Source organism: Pteronotus mesoamericanus, unplaced genomic scaffold (assembly GCF_021234165.1).
Source record: "Pteronotus mesoamericanus isolate MK-2021 breed Mesoamerican mustached bat unplaced genomic scaffold, CSHL_Meso_final contig_164, whole genome shotgun sequence".
NCBI lineage: Eukaryota > Metazoa > Chordata > Mammalia > Chiroptera > Mormoopidae > Pteronotus > Pteronotus mesoamericanus.
Genome location: NW_026555065.1, coordinates 20,757,223 through 20,774,649, shown reverse-complemented (window position 1 = coordinate 20,774,649; position 17,427 = coordinate 20,757,223). Strand labels below are relative to the sequence as shown.

The 17,427-nt window shown below is 36.6% G+C and overlaps 2 protein-coding genes across 4 annotated transcripts in view; both read left to right on the top strand.

Moving 5' to 3' along the window:
* The window catches only part of GOLM2 (golgi membrane protein 2), a 104,212-nt gene extending 101,043 nt beyond the window's left edge, over positions 1-3,169 (top strand). The window contains exon 9 of one of the 2 annotated variants that reach the window (XM_054565478.1): positions 1,092-3,169. In XM_054565478.1, coding sequence (XP_054421453.1) covers positions 1,092-1,162 — 71 coding nt within the window. In that variant the 3' untranslated portion in view covers positions 1,163-3,169. The remainder of the gene's footprint in view (positions 1-1,091) is intronic. The other variant, XM_054565477.1, reaches the window with a different exon arrangement.
* A 7,456-nt stretch (positions 3,170-10,625) lies between these two features.
* Positions 10,626-17,427, top strand: part of CTDSPL2 (CTD small phosphatase like 2) — an 84,417-nt gene continuing 77,615 nt past the window's right edge. Inside the window, exon 1 of one of the 2 annotated variants that reach the window (XM_054565475.1) lies at positions 10,626-10,803. The gene's annotated coding sequence lies outside the window, so the exon portion shown is untranslated. Of the gene's footprint in view, positions 10,809-17,427 lie in introns of both variants that reach the window. The other variant, XM_054565474.1, reaches the window with a different exon arrangement.

Sequence of the window (17,427 nt, the reverse complement as noted above, 5' to 3'; positions counted from 1 at the left end):
CCCAACCTGGGGACTGAACCCACAACCTAGGCATGTGTCCTGCCCAGGAATCAAACCATCAACCTTTCACTTTGCGGGATGATGCCCAACCAACTGAGCCACATCAGTCAGGGTGAGAAGTCATTTTTCAAGACTTGAGGATCAAAAGATGTCATTTTTAAAGGCCATGTACTAAAAAAGTGAGCCTCTTGAGCTCTGATTGAAATACTTTTCATTCTTATTCTAATATTTTAATACTCTGAGCAGTCTTATTTCAAAACCTGTAGTTTGAAGTAAAATTAGAAGAGAAAGGTTGCTATTGGCAGATAAACTGATGGTAAAGTGATGGGTGATACCCATGAAAGATCCAGAAAAGCTTGTGAGTAGTCAAATAAGTCAAACTCCAAAGCACTATATAGAGTTGCGTAATGTAGCTACTCAAGGTGACTTTGAGGATCTTACTGTCTAACAATATAATGTAATGATTTTTTCTTTTTGGTAAAAAAAAAAGGTTAAGTTTTTGTTTGTATACCCCACTTAAGAAGTTAACTGGTAAACTCTTTGCAGAGAAACAAAGAAATTCACTAAAATGTTAAATGTTGGGATTATGAGTAACTTTTATCTTCCAAATTTTACCTGATGACTATGGATTAATTTTATAATTAGAAAACATTTTTAGTTTTTAGAGGCATGAAAATATATACAGAATGGTTTCTACCAAAGTTTTAGTTAAAAGGACTGAACTTCATCTATATAGAAATAATATGTAAACAAATCAACTCCTCAATGTCGTGGATTCCTAAAGTTTTCCTGGCTATATCCGTCTAGCTTCCTTCCTTCCTCCCTCTCTTCTATACCCCCTTCCTTCCATCCATCCATCATTAAAAGACTTGTTAAAATTAAATAATCTTCCAAAATAGTTACAGACTTTTCGCTCTTTAGCCAAGCAACTGAGAAATAGAACACTATTTGCCAAAGGTGTAAAATAAAAAGGAAAAACTACCTTAAAAAAAGAGAAAACTACCTGAGGAAAAAAAAAGAAACATTTTTTAATTGGATTTCTGCAATGATTTAAAAATAATATTCTTGATACATAATTATTTCCCTTTCAGATGATGAGGAACGAGAACTTCAAATGGATCCTGGAGACTATGGAAAGCAACGTTTAAATGATGTCCTTTAAGTCCTAAAGGAGAACTTCAGAAAACCTAAAGTGCTGTAAAATGGAATGATTTTTACTTTGTCTTTTTTGACTTGTTGTAAAGATCAGTTGTATCAGTTGTAAAGATACATTGAGATAGATTTAAGGAAAAATTTTAATGACGGAATGTACCCATGTACATATGTGAACTTTTTCATATTGTATTATTAAAGCAGAGACCTTTTTGGATGAGCCAAAAAAAAAAAAAAAACCACGCAAAACTAGAGTCTTTGCATTTAAAGCAAACTTATGTATGTTTTACATTTTATTGAGCCTAATTCTTTACATAAATGGAGAAACAGGAAAAAATGGTTGTACTGTTTATAAGTTACACATAAGATAACCACAGTGAGAAGTTATTCAGCTGAAAAACTTTTTATATACTAATATATTCTTGTTAGCCCAACAGGTGTTCTCTTCTATCTTACCCCTTATCTCATGCTCTTCCAGGAATTATACCTAGAATAATAGTTAAATAAAAGAGGGGAACCTGGAAGCCAAACACTGGGTAGCATGTGTGCAAAATCACTTCCCTACTCCTTTTATTTTACATGAGTGTGGATGTGTTTCTGCAGGTAAGCTGGCAGCCGAGGCCTGATGAAGGTTGAAATAACCTGCAATGACATAATATTTATGAGTTATACCTTACTTAGTTCATGAAATTATGAAATGCATGATTGACAATATATTTTCAATTTTTATTTTTGTCACATAATACCAGTACTGTTTAACTATAACCAGCACTGGCTAAAATTTTTATATTTTCAGAGTCCAAGTTGGTGAATATATTCATGATCGAAATGCCAGATTCTGAAAGAGTCTAAATCAACTTTGAAGTGAATCTGCAATCAGATTTCAAAGCTTCTCTGGTAGTTTTAGTGATATAATTTGACAAGACTTTTTCAGAATTACTATATAAGGAGTTTTAACAGATTTTTATTAATGCACAGATAAATAGAAGTACAGTGAGATCTACAGCCATTTTATTAAAATAGCTTAAAAGTTTGTAATAAAGATGAAGAATCTTTGTAATTACCTAAATGTTAGTTAAGAACCCATAAACCTCATATTTGCTAGTCTTACAAAATTATTTTAAATGCTTTGTCTTTTTTGACACTTTTCAGTAGAATATGTAAGCTAGCTAATCCTTGTTTTCTGAGTTAAAGTACTTTAATCCCCCACCCCCAAAATAAAGGTTTTGATCATGAGGAATAATTAAGGTTGCTAACTGTGTTTTAGAAGGGCTACTGGTAATTGCGCATAAACACGAAATACTCTCACACACACACCCTGCCACACTCAGGTTCTAGTCAGAATTCAAATTTTAGAGATTTTTTTTAAAAAAGCTTTTTCACTTATTGGAGGTACAAAAATTCTTAGGCTTTAGTTTAGAAATTATTAAGCAACCAGGAAAAGATATACTGATTTACTAAAATTGCTTTTTCTACCATATCAAAATAAGGAATTCATGCTTTTGCTATGAGTAGAGTCAGGCTTATACATGAGTAGGTGTGATAATTCACAGAATTTTTTAAAATGGAGTTAAAGGGAATTAACGTATACCTTATGGGTATTAGGGTGGGAAGGTAAATCTAAAATACACTCATAGTAATAGTTTAGGTTTAATACTGTAAAATCTTTACAAATGAAAACCATGAAATTTCCTGCCTTAGTTCTTTTGTCATAAAAAACAATCACTTGGATATACGGTAGCTATTACTTACACAGCAAAATTTCTTCAGTTAGCAGTCTAGACATTTTATAAACTGAGAAATCTTGGACCAATTGATAACATTTCCAACTGTATTAACATTTTAATGCTATAAAATATTATGTGAATCTCTTAAAATTCTGACATTCTACAGTCTGTATTAGACATGCTGGTTTTGTAATGTTTTATTCTGCCTTAAGATTTAGGTTTTTTTAAATGTATTTTTGCCCTGAATTAAGTGTTAATTTGATGAAAACTCTGCTTTTGAAATCATCACTTACTGGGTTCTAATAAATTAAAAATTAAACTTGCTTTACTATTTTGCTGATTCTGATAACATACACACATCACACTTATGTGATGCAAACAGTCACATCTTAATGTTAAAATTTGAGTGAATTTTGAATTTATTTTTAGCTAGACTAAACTAGAAAGGCAGGAATTTTTACACTGGTCTCTTTACTGTAGTGTTAGTTTTTATTCAACAGATATTGAACACTTCCTATGTGCCCAGCATTGTTCTAGGGTGTAAGACTCTACAATGGATAAGATAAACTAGATTTCTCATAGAGCTTCTACATTCAATTGGGAGCAGTCAGACAATATACAAGGTAAACACATAAGCCAGATCATTTTAAGTAGTAATAAGAGCTATTAAAAATAAAAGTTCCAAGGTGCCAAGGTCTTTAAGATTACAAATGTTTCAGATTTTTACTTAACTGAAACATTACAGTTTTGAGCCTAGAATATAATGAACAAGAAAGAGAAGAGTCTGAAGAGGTATGGAAGGCGTAACTTAGGGAGAACCCTGTGAATTCAGGTCACTTGCTACTGACCCATAAAGAAAAAATGCAGAATATAAAATATACATGGAAGGATGATTCCAGGGAAAATATTCAGACTTCAAAATGATTCCAAAAATATGTCCTTTTATTTAAAAAAAATCTGAAGATAGTGTGCCTTTTGACTTCTCATTTGTATAGTGCTGTAACAACAAAATTTGCTAAAATATGAGGACAGAGAATCTGTTTATAAAAAAAACAAAACTTATAAGGGAGATTGTCACTTCCCATAATGGCTGACCTTGGGAACTTCTGTAACATCAGTACATTTCCAAAGTCTGAACATCACATGTGGGTGGGCCATCAATATTCAGTTCCAATTGTGCTACATCTAGTTCCTTTTAAAAGACTCTGCTTCATTAAGGGTTCCAACAAAAATTCAACCAACTATACCAGAAAATGGAGGAAATTTAATGGTCCATGTAAGCAAACTGCAGAAAGGGCAGAAGTCTCCTGGACTTGAGAACAGTTGAAATGAGGCTTGAATGCTGCCAACTTGGTCACACCAACTCCTATTTCTGTTTCTCTCTGCTTCATTCTTTCACACCAGCTCCCTCATTGAAAGCTCTAACCAAGACTTCTGGCAGGTTATATTTTCTTTGTTTTGCCACCTGAGAGGGGCTGCTCCTCTTTCCTTAGTTCCACCCAAGAGAGTTTGAGGTAAGGCGGACTTCTGCTTCTGGCTGTGATTGAATAATTTGACTAGCCCTTCTAGATTAGTGGCACCTATGAAACTGGACAAGATATATCGAGCAACTGTTTTTTTAGCAGCACAAAACTGAAGTTCCTGAGAGAAGGGAAACTTAAGCAGTTGAGCCCCACCGTTACCTATGGCATAAAGAGACTGGAATGCTGAGCTGAGAATGAGAGAGAATAGTGGAGAGCAGCTGAAGCAGTTGAAATCTATCGGGATGGGCATCAGAGAAGAGAGCTATTCAGAGAGGTGACCCCAGAAATCCATATGGGGTCACTGCAGATCCAGGGCTATGTATATTCAGAGCAAGACCACCTGATGCTTACCAGATAACAGTTGCTACACAGTTGAGAATGGAACGGAGATACCAGAGGCAAACAGGTGTTGGCATAAAAGCAATGCTAAAGGACGTTAGGTTTCTGGGCCTGCCAAGGTGGAGCTCTCCTTTACAATTGAGACATCCAGTTGAAATAATAGAAAGGTTGTACCATAAGAGTAAAAAACATGTCCTAGAGTTAGACGTACTCTAAACCTGCCCTACCATTCTCTGACGAGATTGTCAGGGGACCCCTCGCTGGTGTGGCTCACTGGATTGAGTACTGGCCTGTGAACCAAAAGGTCACCAGTTCAACTTCTGGTCAGGGCACATGTGTGGATTGCGGGCCAGGTCCCCAGTTGGGGGTGTGTGAAAGGCAACAAATCTGTTTCTCTGGCACTGTTTCCCTCTCTCTGAAAATAAATACCATGTTTTTATACATGCCATGTATAATGCACACTATTTTGCCCAAATTTTTGAGGGAAAAAATAAGGCTGTGCCTTCCTTATACATGAGTGTAATGATTACATACCATGGGTTTGAAAATTGATAAGATAATCCCATGTATAATGTGCACAAAATGTGGGTGTGCGTTATACACAGCAAAATATGGTAAATCTTTAAAAAGGAGACAGAGTATGAAAGTTGAGTTCTGGCAGGTTGGAACTTGTGAAACTCTTCAGGCTTTCCATAGACGTGAACTAACAAAACATAAAACCAAGCCTATGCTAGTTTAAGAAGACTGCTCTGTAACTAAAGTACTTGCTAAAACAAGAATCATTACTTTAAAGACGATAACAAGAATCTAGAATCTCTACAAAATATACACAATGTTTAGTATTCAGTAAAAAAATTACTAGGTATAGAAAGGCACACACGAAAATGTGATCCATAGTTTTTAAAAAATTGGCCTGGCCTTTGTTCTTACTTTATATATTGTTTGTTACTTGTTAAGGCAGGTATTAAAATATGTTCAAAGATTAAACAAAAACGTATAATGAGTGAATAGATCTCAGCACAGAAATTAAAACTTCCAAAAAACCTAATGGAAATTCTAGAACTGCATAGTATAATAACTAAAATGAAAAATTCATTGGATGGGTTTAATAGCAGATTAGAGATGGCAATGGAATGAACTTGAAGGCATACAAATGTGGTGGTTCTATTAAGAGTTTGGAAACAGAGTGTTGAAATGTTGAGAGACTCAGAAATGTGGATTTGAGATTCATTCTTCAAATATTTATTGAGTCCTCAAGATGCTGTCCATCCCACCCCCTAACACATAAGCCTAAATATTCCATCATGAAAGGACAATGATCATTCCTTGAGGTGTCCAACATTTTGGCATCTGCGCCACACTGGAAGAGGAAGAGTTGTCTTGGACCACACATTAAATACCTTGCAACACATAATCACACACACAAAAAAATCTCATGATGTTTTAAGTAAATCTATGATTTTGTGTTGGGCCATATTCACATCCATCCTGGGCTGCATGTGGCCCACGGGCTAGGGGTTGGACACCCCTGAATATGTGTAGGGAATTGTTCAGAGTACTGGGATACAACAGCAAAAAAGTCCATGCCTTCATAGAACTTAAACATGCCAGGTGGAGAGAGGTATTTTCTATACTCATAGTGATAAATGCCATGAGAAAAATAAATCAAAATAAAGGAATAGTGCTGGAGGAGTGCTATTTTAGATAGAATTATCAGGAAGGTCCACCTATGTAATATTCTAGTAGCCACGTTTTAAAAACAGGTAAAATTTTGATGTTTAAACAATATATCCAAAATGTTACCATTTTAATATATAATAAATATACTATTATATTCTTTTGTACTAAATCTGAAATCTAGTATATATATTCCATTTATAGCACATCTCAATTTGGACACTGAATTGTCATTGGAAACATCTTATTAGTACTTAGAGTTCATTTAATTTATAGTTGAATAAGAATATTCACATACTCATGTTCCAAGCATTCTTAAAAAATTTTCTTATAACCAAATCAAGTATTAACTTTTTTCAATATACTTTACTTTTTATGGAAGTTTTAGGTTCACAGCAAAACTGGATAAAAAATACAGACTCCCCACCTCTAGAACTCCCCACCATCAATATCCTGTACAAGTGTAGAATTGCTAAGTCAACACTGACACATCATTATCAACCAAAGTATTTAGTTTATGTTAGGATTCACACTTTATATTGTGCATCCTATGGTTTGGCCAAATTACATATATTCATCGTTATAGTATGCAGAATAGTTTTACTTCCCTAAAAATACCTTGTTTCACTTATTCTTCCTTTCTTAGCCTAAACCTCTGACAAACTCTCTCCATAGTTTTTGTCTTTGCCAGGATGTCACACAATTGGACTCCTACAGTATGTAGCCTTTTTAAATTGGCTTCTTTCATTTAGTAATTTACATTTAAGGTTTCCCATCCTTCATGACTTGATAAGATCACTTCTTTTTAGCTGAATAATATTCCATTGTATGGATGTATCATAGTTTGTTTATCCATTCACCTACTGAAGGGCATCTTGGTTGTTCCAAGTTTTGGCAATTATGAATAAAGCTGCTGTAAACATTCATATGCTGGTTTTTGTGTGGATGTTAGTTTTTAACTCCTTTGGATAAATACCAAGGAGCAATTGTTTTATTGTAGTAAAGTACACATAAAATTTACCATTGAACATTTACATTTAAAGTGTACAATTCAGTGGCATTAAGTACACCCACAATGTTATGCAACCATCACCAGTTATCTAGTTCCAGAACTTTTTCATCACTCTAAATGGGAATCTTGTTAGTCACTCAAGTATTAATTTTAATATCTGTTAATTAAAATTAATATTGTTTTTCAGTCACACTAGCAATATTCTAATGCTTAGTAGCCATACATGGCTAATGGCATTTTGAATAGCACGGGTCTAGGGGAAGAGAATTAGAGGCAGAGCGAACAACAAATACAAAGGTCTTGATGTGGGAATACAATTTTTCAAGTAGCAGTTCATTGGCCAGTATGACTGGAGTAGAAAGAGCAAAAGGTAGGGAATATAGTCAGTGAAGTAGCCAAGAGTCAGCTAATAAAGGGCCTTGCATAGTAAAAGACTAGATTTTAAGGGTGATGAAAAATTTATAAAGAGGTTTAAAATAATTAGCCCTGGCTGGTGTGGCTTAGTGGATTATGCACTGGCCTGCAAACCAAAAGGTCACTGGTTCGACTCTGGTCTGTGGGCCAGGTCCCCAGCTGGGGTGTGCAACAGGCAACTGATCATTGATTCTCTCACACATCGATGTTTCCCTTCTTTATTCTCTCACACATCTTCTGTGAAAAATGGTGTTAAGCCCTGGCTGGTGTGGCTTGGTGGATTGAGTGCCTATAAGGTCACCAGATTAGTCCCCTGTCAGGGTAGAGGCCTCGGTTGAGGGCCAGGTCCCTGGTTGGGGGTGTGTGAGAGGCAACCAATCCATGTATCTCTCACATCAATGTTTCCCTTCTTTATTCTCCTTCCCTTCCTGTCTAAAATATATAAAATCTTTAAACAAATGGTGTTAAAATGTTAAATTGCAAAAGCATTTAGGCTTACTACAAGCAACTTTTCTAAATTTAATATTTAACAGTAATAACATTACCATTGGAGACAGTATAATGTGGTGTAACGGACTTGAGCGTCTTGATTACATTTCTTACCAGCTGATAGTTACTGTCTTTGGATAAGCATCTTTTTTCCTCTCTTCACTCCCCTCCTTTCAGTGTCTTCAACTCAAGAGTGGGAAGACTAATATAGGTGGTATCTATCTCCCAGGGTTGTTGGTAGAATCAAAATGCACATAAATGCATACAAAGTCCTTTGTAAGTGGCATATTTTACTTAAGTTTTAAGAATAAAGGTTTGCAACAACTATTACTTGGAAATATTTTTAGAAATATATTTTTATCTGATTTAAATTTTATTTTAGTCATCAGTTGGGGCAATTGTTTAGTTTATAATCTACTGCTTTCTATGACCCACACTGGGTAATCGGTAATTATTTGTTGCTTTCCAATTAGTTTTTCAGGAATCTATTATTATTGTTGTCGTCATTATTTTTATTTAACTCTCACCTGAGGATATGTTTATTGATTTTTAGAGAGAGGAAGGAGGGGGAAGGGGAGAAGAGAGAGAGGGGAAGGGGAAGAAAGAGAAACAAGGATGGATGGATTGGTTGCCGCCAGATTGGTTTGCTTTCTGTACTGCTACATAGGTATGTGCTCTGACCCAGGATTTGATGTAAGGGAGGACGCTCCAACCAACTGAGCCACCCAGCCAGGGCAGGAATCTATTATTTTGTGGACTATTACCAGTTCTGAAGCCATTTACCACGGGTTCTCAATAAATGTCTCATTTAGAGTACTCTTGCTCTAGGAAGATGTAAGGAGCAAAAACTCAAGAGCTCTGACAGGACCTGCAGTATATAAAGCTTTGAGAAGCGCCCAGCTGCTTCACACTTTGACACAGAAACAGATTTACAAGGATTCTCTGCTTACCTCTCCGCCTCATCTCTGTCCACTACCTCCGCGCCCCACCCCCACCCCCAACTCCATTCCCGGTACACGGAACTACTTCCCCAACTGCTCAGTCTCGCGTTTGGACCTTCCCATCTGTGGTGGTGGTTTTTTTTTTTTCCCCTTGACGCTCTTCCGATGTAGCATCAGTTCTTCCTCAATGTCACATTTAAGATGTCATCTCACGAAAGCCTTCCCACACCCCCTCACCGGCACCTCTCACGTGTTTCACCACTCCTGTCATCGTATCACACTGTATTTAAATTCTTTTTGTCTATCTTCTTCAATACACTGTGAACTCTGGGAAGGCAGGGTCCATTCACTGCTGTATCTCTTGCACCTGGCATGATCCTAATATTGTGTTTCTTCAATAAATATTTCCTGACTGACTTAGGAAAGTGGCCGGAGTTTTAGTAAACAGATAGTGCACTTCCAATCACTTAGCTTGGTTTTTTGATATTCCATTAGGAATAGGCGCTCCGCGTTGATATATTTTCACCTGTGAGGCTGACCCTCCTTTGACCCATGCCGCGGGTAGAAACCCATTTGTCTGTATAACCTGACTTATCATCAGAATCACCGCCGACTTCTCGTGGAGTCGAAAGGCGTGGGTTTGTGTAACAGATCCATGAGCAACTGTTATATCCTGTAGCCAGTGAGAGAGGATCTTTAGGGGTCACCGGGATCTCAGAAAAGACGAAGGATTCGTCTCATCCCAACCTCGGAAACTAAAGCATAGCTATCCACACACTACCTCCTCCAGCGCGCCAAACCGTTAGTCCCACCCGTCCCGTTTGGCTCCACCCACCCGGCGGGCCGGGTTACTTAACCTTAGCCGCCGGAGTGCGTGATGCTTCCCTAAGCCCCGCCTCCGGGGCGAGGGCGCGCTCCCCCTCCCAGCTCTGCCTAAGCAGTTCCGTTAGTAGCGGGAGGAAAAACCGTCCTTCGGATCCCCGCCTCTCTACTCTCAAAGCTTTACTCTCTACTCTCCCTGCGACCACTGCACAGCCAGCTACGGCGGCCCCTAAAGTACAAATATCCCTCAGGCCCTTGGCGTATTCTGATAGGTTTTGTTCTTGTTATTTCATCTGGTCGTAAGGTCCTGAGTTCAATTTTTGTCAGTAATTCGAGCTCGCGAGTTTCTTCCGGCGGCAGGAACTCCAACACTCTCCACGGAAATAAAAGTTTTTTCTTTTTCTTTCTTTCTTTCTTTTCTTTCTTTCTTTCTTTTTTTTTTTTTGGCCGCTGTGGCCGTCCGCATTCCTTCCCTCCCACCTCGCGGAATTGTGGCGGGAGGGGGAGGAGGAAGTCAGAGCGCCTGCGCGGACAGGCCGCTTTCCATCCGGGTCCCTGTCCGAGCAGTGCAGCAGGTCGGTAGGCGGGAAATGGCGACTGGCTGAAGGAGCTGGTTCTGTTGCTGCTGCGGGCTAAGCGGGAAAGACACCACACGTTGCGCAGTCGGGACCATCGCCGGAGCCTGAGGACACTTCTCTGTCGTCACAGTTAGGTAATCCCCCTCGCTCAGACACTGCCGCTGCTCCCAACCTTAGTCCTCCTCCTCTTCCAGGGCCGTCTGCAGGGATCTCCTCCCCTGCTCAACCGGGTTCTCCAGCGGCTCCCGCGCCTAGGTAGGCATGCACTGTCGGCGCCTCGTACGTCCGCTGTGTGGAGCCGCTCTTCTCTGGACTTTCCCCTGGGAACAGAAAGGGAGCTCGCTTCCCGCCAGCTTCAGCTCCCAGGCTGCGCGGCCTGTGTTGTGATTTCTGGGGTTAGATTTCACTTTGCTACCCACCCCCACCCTGATCTCACGTTCCTCGTCCCAAATCCTGTGGTCCTTCCAGGTAATTGGGTTAGATCAGCTTTTCTAACCTTGGCCCACCTGATGTTTCTCTATTTCAATTCTTTCTAGTAGTGTGCTTTTAGGGGGGCGTTGCTCTCTCAGTTTTTATGAACATCTATTGAGGATCTGGGAGAAGAGATTTCACTTAAGTTCCGTTTAATCTTCTGTACTGTTAAAATGTTGAGTTGACATTGTTACTTTTTCAAATCAAGAAGGGTAGAAAGAACAGCCCATGTGGAGGGCCTCTGGTTTCTTTAGTGGTCATTTAAGGGTGAACCTTTCCGTCCGTAGTATTCTGTGTCTTCTTTAGGTTATTAAATGCCTGTATGAATGTTTACTTTTGCGTTCTTGATTAGAGTTCCGTGGTAAATACTGTAGAAGTAAACTGTGTTTATTTACTTCTTATCCTAGTCGTGGCTGGATGTGTGAATGATGTTAAACACTTAAGATTACCTTAGGGAAGCCGAAAGCGATACTGCTCGTAAACTGTCCTAAGATCATGAAATGAAATGCACTTATAGTAGATGTTCCTCCAAGGCAGGGATTTACCTTTCTAATCCTAATAAAACAATACCAATATGGGTATACATATTAATGACTTAAATGATAGGTTTATCTTAATAATTTTCAGACTGTAGATTTTTAAATATACTGTTTCTATTCTTTTACAACTTTTAAATTTTCATTTGTTGTCCAGCTGTTAAAGCAAGGAAATGGCTAATTACAGCTAGTTTTAATCTTCCTTTATTATTATTATTTCTTTTTTTACATTGCAGGCTAGTTTTCCATAAGAGAAGTAATAAAGGAGCTGTTGGTGTTTTCCAGAATTTCTTATTTGATCTTGTAAATTTGGGGCCTTTATATTTTATTTTTTTAACTAGTCAAATTAAATTTTTAAAATGTGGTTCTTATTACATATCGTTTGATGTTTATAACTGAAAGGCTTTCAGCTCTTTAGGTCCAGTTTAGAAGACTTCACTATTGTTAGTATATTAGGATTAAATTTCAATAATAAACAGGAACACACAAACATCATTGTAGTTGTAATTTGGTAGACTCCCCACCCAAGGTCATAAAGAAAGTCAAGGCAAAATGTAGCTCTTACTGGAAGCAGTCTTTTAGGGTTGAGACGAACTTCATACTTAACCTTCTAGGACCAAAATATAGGAAGTGAGAAGTGGAGGTGAGGGCATGTTGGACACTTGATGAGCCAGCCAATTTGTTTAACAAATAGGACCAAATGTAGGACTGAAAAGGATGTAAAATAAATTATTGGTATAGTGTAGGTTTTATCTGTAATTTAATATTTTTGTAGGTAGTTTATAAAGCATTAATGTTTTCAATAAATTTTGGTTTACATGTAGCTGAGTGAGCATTGTATGTAGATTTTGTCTTCAAGAATTGTCCCAAATTGTTTTAATTCTAAATTCATTTAGTACCTGCACTCTTCTAATACTCTGAAAGGATATAAAAGCTCTAAGTGGTATAGTCCTTAACCTCGTTGGACTTGTAACTGTATAAAAATTCCAAATAGGATTGCAGAGAAAAACCAAGTGGGATTGGTATGTTTTATAATATTACAATCTTAGTAATGTTATTCAAAGTTGTATCTTTTCTAAATACATCTAACTGATCCCCCCATTTGAGATCAATTCTAGTTTAAAAAACTTGGACCTGTTGTTCAGAAAGATTCTAGCTAGAACTCTAGACTTGTAACTGTAGAATTAATTGCAGATTGAATAAAATGGTATTAAATGGTCTTAGTCATAGACAATGCTTTGGATTAATGTGGTAAAGAATAAAGTGGTCTGTCAGAATTCAAAAGTAATTCTATCTAATTATATTTGTAATTTACCAAGTTGTTATTGGAAGTGTAAAGTAGAAAAGACACTTTAAATACTAAATGTCAAATGTTCTAAGAGGACTTCGTACAAATATGGTGTGCTCTAAGTAATTTGAGGTTAGTTAAAAAGTTACCTGACCATTTTCACTGGATTGGCTACAGGGGGTCATTTGCTCTACTTTGAAGATAGGGAATTTATTATAAAATCATGCAATTGCAGTTTCAGTCTACACTTGCTTGACATTTGCCATGAGACATATATCTGAGTCAGGCATATATTCACTAGTGATTATATGGCTACATTAATTTTTAATTCAAACTATATTACATTGTAATCGGATCTGCATTACAAATAAGTATAGTAGGTGGTTGACCGTGAGGTATAATTTGTGAATTGCCAATGCCAAACTTTATTTGTGTCTCTCCTGTGTGTTACAGATTTTTTACTAAAATACTCTGTTTAAAATCACAAATTTTCTGGAAGGGAGACTTTAAAGTACTGTCTTTTATCAAACAGTATTGGCACAGATTAGTTTGTCAAGTAAACTTGCTGTAGTTTACAAACAGGTGAGGGTTCAGAGGCAGTGGAATATAGAAGTAAGCTTTTATGCAGTGTCTGTGATTAGGGCAGGTGTGACATGCAGGAAAATTGTCCGGGGGAGAAAGTAAAAAATAAGGTATAATGATAATTCTCTAACAGAAGTACCGTCTTGTTTGCTACTACTGAATAACAATATAAAAAGGTATATTGCCAACGAGGGAAAAATGAACGATTGTTTCAAATGTGATTGTGAATACTTTTCAAATAATTTTTATCAGTACATCAGAAATTTCAAGGACTGTATAATTATCTTATTTAACAAAATACACTAAAACACATGCTTGTAAGGTCAGCGAGGTTAATCATTTTCAACTCAGTAGGATGATCATACATATTTGGGAAATACCAGGAAGAAAACAATTATTACTAAACAATCACGTTTTTTCTCAACTAAAAAGATGCTTACATGTTCTGGATATTTTTCTTTAACAAGTAACATACTTTTAAAAATGAAATGTACTTGTAAATTCCTACTTAAAAATTACTTTAACTGGTCAACATGAGAAACTTAAAATATCAGGTTATGCTGCTGAAAGGGTCTTAATCTTCCCCTTCTTATTTATTTTTAGCAGTGTCCCTGCTTTTTAAGGTCCTATACAATTTCTTAATATTAGAAGTACGGTATTTAGTCTAAAGAAAGAAAAAATCCTTTCTAAACTATATAAACCACTATTACTAAATGTTAATCCCATTATTTATAAAGTATTCAAGCACCTTCCAAGTAAAGTTCTGTGCTGCTTTAATCAAAGTAGTAAACACATTTCCTTGTCCTAAAGTGTTATAGCTACTCTGAAAACCTGATTGCTAGAACCTCAGCTCAAAGCACTGCTGATGATTCATGTTTAATTTAGACATATTTCCTTTTCTACAGTCTCTCTAAATTAATACAGGAGGTCCTATGAATACCATAAAATATGGAGTCAGTAATATAATTAACTGGCCTACTGTGACCTTATAATAAAGACTATGTATGTAAATCCTTACAACACTTTTTTTAAGTGACGTTTTAGTGTTTCTCTTCACTCTTTTCTAAAAATACCATACTAACTAGGGAGACCTACAGATGAGATAAGCAAACAAAAGGGCTAGCTAAACCTGTAAATCATATTTGTCCTTAAGGTCCCATAATTCTTCCTAGGATCACACTTAGTCTCACCCATCATTCCTGTCAGACTCACAAGATTCCCAAAGGATCCCCAAGAGGCCCAAGCTTCAAACTATGATTGCCAGGTTGCCTTTCTCCTGTAAGGCAATTTATCTCAATCATAATGATTCGTTTTTCCTTGGTAGTGGTAAAGACAGAGAAATTATTTCAGATACTCAGTGCAAATTTATTTTGGGCAAAGACCTTGATGTTTTACTTCATAATTTTAAGATTTTTTTAGTTAATAACTATTTTTCTTTGTCAACATCTCATTGATTCTTTTCTTAGTATCTGAGGGTTTCAGATTTCTACTGGCCTGAGAGTAAGTTTAGTATAAAGTGAAATTCTTTTAAAAATAGTTTTTGTCAAAAGAGTATAAATAAGTAGTTATTTCTCTCCCCCTGTCCTGTTTTGGTGAGAATTAGATAAAAAAGCACTCTTAGGAAAACTCTGCTGAAATTAAGTTCACTTTTTTGAATCTTCCATTTGTCTTTGTTAATGTATCCATCAAGTACATTGTAACTGTATGTATACAGGTGACCCCAGTAAATGAAAATATATATGTTAGAATACGTATATTTTATAGAAATGATAGTAATTAGATAAAAAATGGTAGAGTGACAAGTTTTCCTGTGTGCTTATTGAGGGGAAAATTTCTCATGAGTATCTTGATACTCGTTCTTTTGAATTCATAACCTGTATTTTTACTAAAATAACACTTGTGTTATAAAGTTTTATTGGTATAAGTTTTTTTTATACCATGTAATAGAATACTCTTTACAAGTTGTTTAAATTATATTTACTGGAGGTAGTTAACCTCCAAATTACAGTTCTTTTAAAGCTTAAGTTAAAGAAATACAAGTATGTTCTCAGCAGAAGAGCAGTGTCTCATTCTGTCTGTAACAAATAATGATTTTTGCCCTAATGGTATCTCTGCTAAGAACATAGAAGGTTTTGAGTTGGGGTGCTAATAGTAGTATTTTAAAACATGTATCTGACCCTGGCCAGGTGGCTCATTTAGTTGGAACATCATCCACTATACCAAGGTTGCAGGTTCGATCCCTGGTCAGGGCACATACCTACGTTGCTGGTTCAGTCCCCCATTGGGACGTGTACTAGAGGCAACCAATCAATGCTTCTCTTTCTCAAATCAATAAATACATTTTTAAAAGGTTAAAAAGACATATCTGGATGACTATGCCTTAAGTATTTTCAGTGATGAACAAACAGAATAATGACATTTTCATGGAGTGTTTTAGTCATCAGTAATCTAGCAGTACACATGTTTTGTTTTTCTAGAGAAAACTCATTGATCATGGTTTTAGAAGATTCATATTCTCTCTCTCTCTCTCTCTCTCTCTCTCTCTCTCTCTCTCTCTCTCTCTCTCTCTCCCCCCCACACACACACACACACACACATTGAAGAAAACCTTAAGAGGGAAAAAATCCATAATTGTATCAACCTAACTCAGCAGCCGCTCTTTATTTTTTTGTATATTTCCCATATTTTGGCAAATGTTTTTGCTTATAATTTCTTATATTTAACAGTGTCTGAGGAATTCTGTGACACTTGCTAATAAAAAAGAGAGAGAGAGAGAAATCATGCATCAGAAATAATAATGGCCCAGAAAGACCACCTGTCTTTACCACACACTTTATTGGGAAGGGTTCAATGAAGAGTGTTGGAGTTGATGCTTTGAATAATATATAATACTGCTCTATTCCTTCTGCCCTAGTTGACTTTTGGCTTTTAGTAGGTGGTAAGTGGGAGGGACAGAGAAACCTCCTTCTCTGAAGTTATTTAATGAAGGCCTAAGGAAGTAGTAGAGAGTAGAAGTGGACAGTTGCAATACCTGAAGCTTTTGATTTCAGATTAGTCAAGTTAGAAATATAGACAGTGAAAATGGATGTGCATGCTTTTGAAAATGTCATTTGGTGTCAGTGAAGGCAATGATTTTTAGATTATTTTCATGAATATACATTTTAATATAAGTTTAGTAGTGATACCATTTGTAATAGAGTATAAATTTAACAAACCCATAGAAATTTAGAGCTAGAGACACCAAATTAGTCACCTTGTCCATTAATGTCTGTCTTTTATTAATGATGAACCATTCTGAAGACTTTTTTTTTTAAAAAGATTTTACTCATTTATTTTCAGAGGGGGGCAGGGAGGGAGAGAAACATCACACACCCCCAGCTGAGGGCCTGGCCTGCAACTCAGGCATGGTGCCCTGACAGGGAATCGAATCAGCAATCTTTCAGTTCGCAGACCAGCGCTCAGTCCACTGAGCTACACCAGCCAAGGTCTGAAGACTTTTTAACTGCATGTAGTAAACGTTTGTCTTAATTAGTGTGCTTCAGGATGATTGTGTGTGATAGAAGGATGAAAACAATTCAGTTTAATAACTCTCCTCTCATTTTGACAGCTTTTTTTTTTTTTTTAAGGTAAAATTTACATGTAGTGAAATGGACGTATCTGATGTCCAGTAACTTCTTTGCTGTTGAGGAAATAAAGTACTAGAATGATTGTATGACTTAATCAGTGTCACAACTAATTAATGATAGATTCAGGACTGGTACTTCTTACTCCAGAGGGTTTATTTCTCTAGTTACTCCCTGAGGAGCCTACTTGAGAACGTTGGATGCATATATTCTTTATGTAGCCAACTTATAATTTATACATACCACTTTTTAT